Source organism: Monopterus albus, unplaced genomic scaffold (assembly GCF_001952655.1).
Source record: "Monopterus albus unplaced genomic scaffold, M_albus_1.0 scaffold2.1, whole genome shotgun sequence".
In the NCBI taxonomy this organism is placed as follows: Eukaryota; Metazoa; Chordata; class Actinopteri; order Synbranchiformes; family Synbranchidae; genus Monopterus; species Monopterus albus.
The window spans coordinates 6,746,152-6,756,287 of record NW_018127882.1 but is presented as its reverse complement, the minus strand read 5'-3'; the positions used below and the strand labels follow the sequence as shown (position 1 = coordinate 6,756,287).

The window sequence follows — 10,136 nt, the reverse complement described above, 5'->3', positions numbered from 1 at the left end:
TTATCATTATAAAAGCAAAATAATACTAACAGTAAATAAAACAACTGTAACTCCTGAAATCCAATCCTAACAGTATTACACAGAATTTTTTTTTTTAACTTTTAGAAATTATAACCAATGTGCAGATTTTTTTAAATTAGTGGATGGTGGCTCAAGAAAGTTGTGACTGATGTTTTTTCTCAAGTTTTTTACTTAATACGCCTGAACATAAAAAAGAAATAAACTATTTAGGCAGTTAAATCATAAAGAAAGTACTTCTTAGTTCCTAATTACAATAATCAAATCAAGGTAATTTTCACAAAAATAAAAAGTCTTAAATGTGTTACTGTATAGCTAGATTTATAGACTGGATTCTACCTCAATTGTAAGGTATTTTCACTGAATTTACAGATTTAGCAGTACTGCTAGCTATGATATCGGGTGTAGCTGAGTAGTGGCTCAGGTCATTGTAAGATATTAGTACTCGCAGTTAAGCTGATGTGTAAATACACAAAAATGTTCAGAGAATTACGACAGGTAACGGTTAAATTATGGTTATTCTAGCGAGGAACACCGAGTTTATATACGTAAAATTTTTGGTTAATTAATAGTTAATCCCTGTTTGTAATGATTTATAAAATGCAGACAGGCTACCTATGTTCGTAGCTTACTAGCGTAGCATAGGTCGTAGCGTTAGCTTGCTAAGCTAGGTGTTTGTCTTTTTAATTATCTCTTACTATAAGGTGCTGCGGGCGGTCATGCTTTCGAGAAAGCGAAGACAACGGTATGGTTTAAAGACTGTTGGAGGGCTTCTGGTATTTCTGTGGACTGAAACAGGAACTTCTTTTAAAAGTCTAAGCTGCACTGGTAAGACTTAGCATTCAGCATGTTTTATGAATTACCAACAGAAAAGGTGTCTAAAGGCGGTTAAACCCCATTTTATCAAGTTGAAATGTCTATCAAAGCCGAGCCCAAATATACTTATTATTCTCACTGGTTAAATATATGTAAAATTTAGGTTCAGTACATAAGCTAACTGAAGTGGAGAAAGGCATCACAACACCAATACAATGAGGCTTTTATTGGCAAAAGGCCAACTGAATAGTAAACTGGTTCATAAACTGGCTTGGCAGCAAACAACACCTATTCCAAGAAACTAGCAAAACTGTTTGCAGTAGTAGTGTCTAATAACAAGCTTCTATCTACTAGCACTTAGCTTATAAGGAAATACCTTTTATATATTTTTATGCATTGCACCTATTTATAAGTAAGGTGACTAAAAACAACTATCATGATAGGGTGAAAATGTTTATATCAGACAGAATTTCATTCAAATTTGACAGAAAAGTGCTATATCCATTCAATCCAAAAATAGAAACTGGTCACCACAATAAAAAATTGACAGAAATTGGTCAGCTTTCGGTACGAATACAACTTTATTTGGACTAATTTCTGCCTAGACTTGCATAGTGTGGAAAAAACAAAGATTAAAAGAAAACGAGATATGAGCTCCATTCCCCACAGTGTAAAGAGAATTAACAGGAAAGCGACTGCCAGTAGCTGTTAGGAGTTCCTTTTAGACATGGTAAAACAAATACAGTACATCTGCCATATAGTAAAAATTGGTGTAACAGTGTTCCCTGTTTGTGGTACAGTTGCAGCTGCTGGTCCCTGGTGTACAGAGATTAAAAAGAAAGCACTCCAGGCTGGTATGTACACACGCCCAGCACACAGCCTACAGTAGATAAATATCCAGCTTTTGTTTATTTTATCGCCTCTTTTGCTACTTAAGTCCTCACAGATTTGAAGGAGAGCCTTTTTCTCTGTCCTGGGCCATGTCCTGAGCCTGACCCAGAGGAGCTGTGTGCCTTCACTGATCTATATGGTTCCCTCAAATTACTCGTGTCTTTTCAGGTGCAAGCAACAGTGATTTTTTTTTTTTACCAGCACATTATTGTTCTAAATAATAATTAACAATGTTACAGGCTTAATGTTGTCTTAAACCTTTGTAAGCACAGTATTTGTCTATATAATAATGACCTTAGATATTGTTGCCAGATCACTTTATAGGTATTTAATTGGATCAAATAATCACTATGTCAATAAATGCAACTTAAACTGAACAAAAGTTATTTACCTTAAATCAGTAGAGGAATTTTTCATGTTTTTACTCTCAGCTATGATTAATGACTGATCACATTGAGCCTCTAAAGGACACTGTATTCTGTGCTTATCTTATTGCATTGTACAGATGATAGATGCCAGAGGTTTCAGCCCAGAGTTGCTAGCTCATTTAGAGTCATTCCTACACACCTTCAGCTTGGCTAACGCAGGGGTATGAAATCAGGAATCAGTATAATTTCCTCTATTCACAGTTATATACTATGATAGTTAGCCAAAAGCTGACATATCTTCTTTGTTTTTTTTTTCCACAGATAAAAACACACCTCAAATTTAAATTCAATCAGCAGACCCTCCAACAAGAATTCAGGTATGACTCCAGTTACACAGGCAAAACTTACAGTTTCCTTGTTGAGTAATTCTAGAAAACTTCCCTGTTGTTATCTCATGATAGAGGAGGTTAATTTGGTGACCTATGCTATTACCATGCATTACACTGGAATTAGATTTTTTTGTTTTATAATGTAATTAAAACATGTTAAAGTAGCAATTAACCTTAACACACAAAGACTGCATACTAGTATATCAAGTTGGGTTTTAGTAGTGGCTTGCTGGGTTTTTGGGCTCTAGGAGCTACAACATAAAAACATATGTAAAGGCTCTCTGCTCTTTTTAATTCCCCAGGGGTGTAAGTTCATAATTTAAATGACCAATGGCAATGCCGTGTTTGTACAATGTATTAACATTATGTTAACATTCCTGTAGAGTGAAAATCAAAAGTAAAGTTGCAAAGGTGGACCAACCATCAGTGATCTTGGATGTCACCTGCAAGACGCAGTCAGTAATGTTGTTTTTATATTATTTAATATGTTTGTGTGGAACAAACATGTCTTTTTTTCACAAGAAAAATGATAGATATGTAACCAAAAGAAATGATATTTTTGTGTGCCAGTGCTGCAACAGCATGTTGAAAATACTGTATTCATGTTTTTGTCTGCAGAAGGTGATTCTCTCTTCTTGTTTTCACAGGCCTCCAGAGTGTGTCAAAAAAGGATGCTGGTGTCAGGGAGGACATCCTGTCCGTGGAGACAGGTTGCCACTCAGTATCCCAGCACAAGTCATGGATCAGGGTCTGTACGGGGAGCTCAGTGTCCAACCCGTCACCCTGCTGAGCCCCTGTGTGCTGCAGTACCCCAATCTGGAAACCCAGCTAACTCACATACAAATATCTTTTGCTGATTTAATCATAACTCTGTTTGTGATTTGGTGAGTTCTGGAGATCATCTTGTGCGATGGCCTCAGGATTTCATCTTTGCTTTTGCAGATGGTGTGGTTCAACCGGCTTCGGCCGACTGTGATGTCCAGTGTGTGTACTCGGACATTTGCAGCTGAGTATGAAAGTAGGGATGAGGGCCAGTTGAATGCTGAAGTGCCTGGACAGGGAGTGATCACTGCTCCAAGTGAAGGAGTTCAGGTCTTTTTCCTGAGTCAGGAAAGGGTCAGGTTATGCTAGAACAGCTGAGAAGACTTGCCCTACCATATGAGAAATTGAATGTGTTCATAGTTATTCTGAACAGCCACACACAAAGGAGCAGTGAAAAGCTGGCCACCATAGAGAGGGAGAAGAAGCAGTATGATTTAAAAATGGGGTTAGCCAAACAGTCTTTACAAGAAGCCTTTTCACTCAAAAAGTGTGAATAAGCAGCAGAGAGGACACTTTAAACCAAGCTAAAGCTTTCTATTCTAAGTTGGATTGTTTGAAAAATAGTCAGACATACCTTCCCCCTCCCAACACATCAGAACAGTGTTGGGGGTGGCTGTCTTGGGCAAGAGGCAGTTGAGGTATTTGATCTACACTACAGATCCCATGTAGGGTAATTAGATGACTGAAACAATGAAATCCTGGATACAAATGTCTGAAATGAGTTTTTTTTTCGGAGGGTGACCGGTCTTACCGACAGAGAGTGGGGGCGAGGAGATCAGACATCTGGGGGCAGCTCCGAGTAAAACCAGTGTTCTTTGGTATTGACTTAGTTGGCATGCTTTGGTCATCTGACTTTGATTAGTTATCCTTGACTTCACATGTGTCCAGTTGTTGGTTTACAGCCCCAGTAATGTCCCAGTTACAGGGCCCTCCACCTTCTTCCAGATCATCCCTGCTCATCTGGACTGTGAAGAACTGGGCTGTCATGGCCTTCACTGCTCCTCCTTCAAAGGTAAACAACTAGTACCAGCCAGGATACATTTTAGGACTTTTGCTATAAAACCTGATTTACTGGACAGGGTATAAATTAAACCCGGAGTAGATCTGAATTCCTGGGCTTTAAATCCTATCTTAAAAGTGACTTTCTAAATGACTTAAAACTTGGCTTAGTTGCTTCTTGTTTATGAGATCTGAGTGGAAGAAAACTAATTTCAACCATCTGTGTTTATCAGGGAGAGAATGTGCACACAGGCCCGTCCCCAAGCTGCTTATAAAAACTTTGCATCACAAAAGGCCTGTAATTTGAATCAAAGGAGTAAAACCAAACTGAAGAGGGAAAGCAAATACACACAGATGATAAAAGCTTTAAAGTGACAGCACATAGAGAGAGTGGACTACAAGCTTTTCTTTTTGTGACAATGTTCCAAGTCTGTGCTCCAGAAGTGAAGTGATTATCAATGCATATTATAAACATGTCTCTTGCTAATTAGATCTATATGCAACTAATCTGCACATGTGATTCATTGCAACTGTTTGGTTCTGATGCAAGAAATAGTTTTGCTTTCCCACTGTGTAAAATTCTCACAGCAGAGAGTTGCGAATGCTGGGTGTGTTTCACAGTGAAATAGTCCAAATAATCGACAGTATTTGTGTCCAGTCAACAGTGATTATATCAAAATGAAAACCAGCCTCATTGCAGGTTTAATGTCAGTGTTCATTTAGTTTTGGAGTATTTGGATTTTTTTCTTAATTTCTTATCAGGCAGTCAGTTCACTTCTTTGCAGACTAGGCCAAATTTAGTCTAAATGATGTATGGGAGAGTTGACCGGAGTCTGCTTTGATGAAAAGAGACATTTTAATCCAGAAACTCTATTACTTAAAATCACTGTCTGGCATATAGAGTAATACATAGTGTCAATTCTGATTGAAAAAAGACAGATTTCTCAGAAATTGCTGTTGCGTAAGTGTTTTTCCTCTTGTAGATTACACAGGGTGAATCACAACCACAAGCAAAATGCAGATCTACATAAATTGCAAGTAGCTTATTCATTCACAGTCAAGTATGCAACCTGAGAAACCTGGAAGTTTTCAGACCTGTCTTCTAGTTCTGACAATGTCATGAAAAATGAAAAAAATACTAAAATATCCTGAAAATATTGCATCTCTTTGGGAAATGACTGTGACATTCTTGTCTTTTCCATTTGCTGAGGGCAAACAGTCAGATGATCCACAGCAGCTGGCCCACCGCTCTACTAGTGTACTTTTAGCGTCAGATGATCCACAGCAGCTGCCCCACCGCTCTACTAGTGTACTTTTAGCCAGTGTAGGCTTGTAGTTTGTTCTGTTTATAGTGGATATTATCATTAACAATCGTGATGTCATTCTTGTTCTCCCTCTTTCACATTTTTTAATTGCCTAATAAAATGCTTTAACATCCTCTGAAGATCTTGTGTACAGTGGTGGCACTGTGTACACAGTAGAGCAGGAAAATTGGGAAGACCCAGAGCAAGAATCACGTCTTCCCTCAATACAGCAGAGTGTCCGGCTGTTCCTCTTCCTGCAGCACAGTGATCCATTCACCTCCCAGCTCTCTGATGATATGGGTGAGAGACAGCTGCAGTATGTACAGTCACAAAACACTGGGTTGAATAGAGCCTTTATTCAGTCTTTCTGCTAGAACTGAAAACAAGACTAAGTTGTTACAGTTACAGTAGTAACTAGGATGTATGTAATCCTCTTACAGCCACAGAGGCACTGATAGAGCACCACCTGGAGGATATTCTGAGCAACAACAGGCAGGCAGTCACAGCAGCATTGCATACTGAGATTAAGAATGTGCTGAAAGCCCAAAATCGCCGGAAAAAGGCAAGTGAGTTACACAGACACACACCAACTGCCGCACTATTTTTATCTACTAGTGTTTGAAATAGTTATTTGACTACTAGACCGACAGAAAGGGGATTTTTTGCTTTTCTCTGTGAAGGATGACTAGTCATTTTTAATTCTATTTTGACATTTTATGGATCAAATTATTCATTTGTTAATGAGCAAAAAATTACCAGCAAAAACTAAGCACCATATTAATCCTGAAAAGAGTCATTAATTACATCCCTAACCATAGATATTTGGGTGTCGTGTGTGATGTTTAAGGACCAAGAGAAATTGCATTCAGCTGTCAAGGTGATTCTCAGTTCATCAGTCAGTATTGTGAGCTGCAGCAGTAACCTGGACTTCAGAAATGCCTGTCTGAACAGCATGAAGGTGTGAAGAAGTTATTTGTCAAAATGTATGTGTGGATCTTTATACTTAATTCTAAAATAAAAGAATTATTCACTTTCATATCTCCTATAATTTGAAAATGATGCTGCATGCAAATATGTTATGAGGTTATCTGCTACATTTTTACATACAAAGATATATAGTGCAAGCATATATGTTGACAGTGTGACAAACACCAATTGTACATACATAATGTATGTGTTTATCAGGTGTGTGACACACATGAACTGTCTGCTTCCCTTTGTGAATCTCTGAAGAGGGTGACATCATGGAAGTTCATCCCCAAGGGCAAGTGCTACTCTGCTCAGGTGAGTGGTGTATTCCTGTTCACTGGCACCAACCAGTTCTTAGTTCCTTCTAGGCATTTGATTTTCTGCCATAATCTAACATCACATCATTGCTTCCACAGATGAAAGAATACCCTGAGAGCAATGAGCCCACCAGATCAGAAATCTGAGAATGTCTGTATTTGACATGAAAGAGTTTTGTTCTGTTTGAAGGCTGTGGAAGCAGTTAAAACTGAAATGTATATACCTGAGAATGTGTTATTAATGGATGTTGTACACCTGCTGGTTACAGAAATAGCTATTTAACCTTTAATTTAAAAATACCTTGTTTTTGTTATAGTTTGTGTGTTAAAGAAGATGTGATAGAACAGATAAAAGGTAGAAAATGTTCCAAAAGAGATGTGCAATCGGGCAGCAACTAACACTTATTTCATGATCAAATAACCTGCCCTTTATTTCCTGGACTATTCTTGGTCTGTAAAACATCTAAAAACCATGCTAAACACCCATGGAAATATCCAACAGCACCCGGTGGTGCCATTAAGCATCTTGTTTTGTCTGAACATTCCAAAATGTAGAAATATTAACATAAGACAAGAAAAGCAGTAAATTCATACATGTGAAAAGCTGAAACTAACAAAACTTTGGCATTTTGCCACGAGAAGATTCTTTTTTTTTATCACAGTAGTTGGCAATGCATTTATTTTGGCTGTTTGATTCATCAACTAATTGTTGCAGCTCTGATCTACAATCATTTGAATCCCTGATCTGAGATAATACTTTATTGATGTTCTCTGTTTTGTATTCCTACTAAATAAACAATATAAACTGAACAATGTAAAATTGAATACTAGTTTATTCTGTAGTTTATACTATCATGATGTGGCACAAGTTAACCTGGGATAACCAGACTGGTTTAACACAAATATTTTGACAAACCTGAAGTCTAAAACTCAATAATCACTTGAAGTGAACACTAGGTGGCATTAGAGACTTTTAATTTTGTGGAGCTGCTAACATCCGGTAGATATTTGCCAACCGCCCACATACAACCGTAGAAGAAGAGGAAGAAGAGCAGCTTTCGGTTGGTATTGTTTTCGGATGTGACGTAAATTCCAGCCGCCAATGTCAGGAGTCATTTTCGCGGTAAAATGGAATGTATGTGATGATTAGGTTTATCTGAAGTTCTCGTCCTTCTCCTAACTTTTAGTTGTAACAGTAACAAATACTTAGAAATCAAGAGAATTAACTCGTCGGTGATTGTTATGAAGCGACATTTGAGCTCTGCCACATTTGCAGTCTAATAAAGATCTGGTAACGTAAATAAACAATGGAGCCGGTAACCACAGAAAGCTTAAAATTGGAGCTGGAAACGTTCGGCATACACTGCCAAGAAGACGTCCTCGATAAGAGTAAGTAGCTAATTTGTTAGCTCACTTGATAGTGCTCCTTTACCAGGTAAACTTGCACAATAAATACCATTATACGCTATTGTAGTTCTGAAGTCCTTTGTGATATTAAGTCTCATCAGTTAAAATGTTCTGTTTGAACAGTGTGTGTTCTGTGTTGGGTTTTCAGTAATTGTTACAAATAAATTAAATATATAAAACGGTAAATAATCGATCCCATAAGTATTCACCCCCTTCATATCTGTATTAGATCTTTGGCAGTAGTAACATCATTGAACCTTTTTGGAAAACCTTTCACATCTGGGCACTGGAATTTTTCTGCATTCTACTTTGCAAAACTGCTCCAGCTCTGTCGGGTTGCATGGGGGTCATGAGTGAACAGACACAAATTCTCATTTGGATAGAGGTCTGGGCTCTGACTTGGCCACTCCAGAACATTAACATTGTTGTAACTCTGGGTCATAGTCTTACTGGAATACAGATGTTCTCCTAGGTAGAAGTTCTCTTGTTTGTTTGCTCCACCTTTACCTGCTTTCTGTTCTTTCCCTCAGTGGTGGAGCAGTGTATTTGTAACAGGATGCAGGCAGGTGACATAGTGGTAGAGTGGGTGGCCTACAGCACCACTAAAGATGGATTAAAACTCACCATGGACACTGTGGAACAATTTGAACATGAGGTGACATACTTGTGCTGAGTGTGTTTATTATTTCCAATCACATTTTTGTAATTACCTTTTTATACGAGTATCATTTACTGTCTAAATTGTACTATTGACATAAATGATTGGAACGTCTCTCACCACTGCCAGTAAATTTTCTGTCCAAACTAGTTTGCATTTACTGTGTGTTTTATTTTTCTTGCAGGTGTTGAAAAAGAAGAATAATTTTAAGCAAAACCTCAAAAAACATGAAACTCATAACAGAACCTGGGACATCTACTCGATGCAAGAATTGTATCCTTCACATTAATCTTTCAGAATAACAGCTTCACTGTTTGTTGTCTATGATGAGTTTCTGGTAATGCTTTTGTTGCAGTCCTTGATATTTATTTGTTCAGAATCAAAGCTGAAGAAGAGGAGGATAATCTGCTAGATTCCTACTCTACTCCTGCAAAGGTATGTTCTGACTTCAGACTTCACTGACAAGAGCAGAACCTCACAGACAAAACCTGGACAGTTTTTCTGTTTAGATCCACACTTTAAAGATGAGTTACTGTAGGTGTGGCTCACTAGCTGTGAGTTTGAGTCTATGTGATAACACTTGGTTTTAATGTGCTGTGCTCTGACCGTGTTTGTTTGTGTCTGTACAGGGCTCTCAGAAACGAGTTTTAACCACCCCAGAACATCCTCGTTCAAAGAGGAGTGCAGCTCTGCTGGCCAGCCCGGCCCTCCTGCTGTCTCCTACCAGCTTCTCTCCAAGGTACTCTTCAACACACACAGTGTTTGGGTTGAATGTTCTTGAATTAAGTGTAGTTATGTTTTTCTGTTAGTGAAAAGCAACAAAGCTGACAAAGAAGAGACATTGCTAATTTACTTTTGTGTGCTTATTTATGTGCTAGTACACTACATTAACTTAAACGTGAATAATATAATTATGGTGAGGACCAAATAATGATGATGATATTGGTAATGACATCATAATTTTAACTGCTGAAGTACTATTGCTTCTTAAGATGGATACCGTATTTTGCGCACCATAAGGCGCACCAGATTATAAGGCGCAGTCTCAATTACGGGGTCTATTTCTGTACTTAACCCATACATAAGGCGCACCGTATTATAAGGCGCATGCTAAAACGTAACGGAAGCAAAACAGTGAGTTTAGTTGAACTTTATTCTATTTAACAATAGTTGAACTT

General features: G+C 38.0%; 2 protein-coding genes across 7 annotated transcripts in view; both read left to right on the top strand.

Annotated features, from left to right (window-relative positions):
* The first annotated feature begins 213 nt into the window (after positions 1 to 213).
* Positions 214 to 7,699, top strand: top6bl (TOP6B like initiator of meiotic double strand breaks). 6 transcript variants are annotated; one of them, XM_020590038.1, is made up of 14 exons: positions 214 to 288; positions 723 to 846; positions 1,635 to 1,688; positions 1,772 to 1,893; positions 2,231 to 2,314; positions 2,415 to 2,470; positions 2,866 to 2,937; positions 3,130 to 3,325; positions 4,193 to 4,316; positions 5,749 to 5,907; positions 6,048 to 6,173; positions 6,426 to 6,565; positions 6,793 to 6,891; positions 6,993 to 7,699. In XM_020590038.1, the coding sequence occupies exons 2-14, from the start codon at positions 738 to 740 to the stop codon at positions 7,038 to 7,040; spliced, it is 1,389 nt and encodes a 462-aa protein (XP_020445694.1). In that variant the 5' UTR covers positions 214 to 288; positions 723 to 737; the 3' UTR covers positions 7,041 to 7,699. The 6 variants fall into 6 exon arrangements, with proteins under 6 accessions (XP_020445694.1, XP_020445701.1, XP_020445685.1 ...); XM_020590029.1 differs by lacking the exon at positions 214 to 288 and adding an exon at positions 400 to 516 and having other exon boundaries at positions 6,048 to 6,169; positions 6,455 to 6,565; XM_020590020.1 differs by lacking the exon at positions 214 to 288 and adding an exon at positions 400 to 516.
* A 240-nt stretch (positions 7,700 to 7,939) lies between these two features.
* Positions 7,940 to 10,136, top strand: part of pola2 (polymerase (DNA directed), alpha 2) — a 7,343-nt gene continuing 5,146 nt past the window's right edge. Inside the window, exons 1-5 of the mRNA XM_020592113.1 lie at positions 7,940 to 8,282; positions 8,831 to 8,955; positions 9,143 to 9,231; positions 9,336 to 9,393; positions 9,588 to 9,697. Coding sequence (XP_020447769.1) covers positions 8,201 to 8,282; positions 8,831 to 8,955; positions 9,143 to 9,231; positions 9,336 to 9,393; positions 9,588 to 9,697 — 464 coding nt within the window. The 5' untranslated portion in view covers positions 7,940 to 8,200. The remainder of the gene's footprint in view (positions 8,283 to 8,830; positions 8,956 to 9,142; positions 9,232 to 9,335; positions 9,394 to 9,587; positions 9,698 to 10,136) is intronic.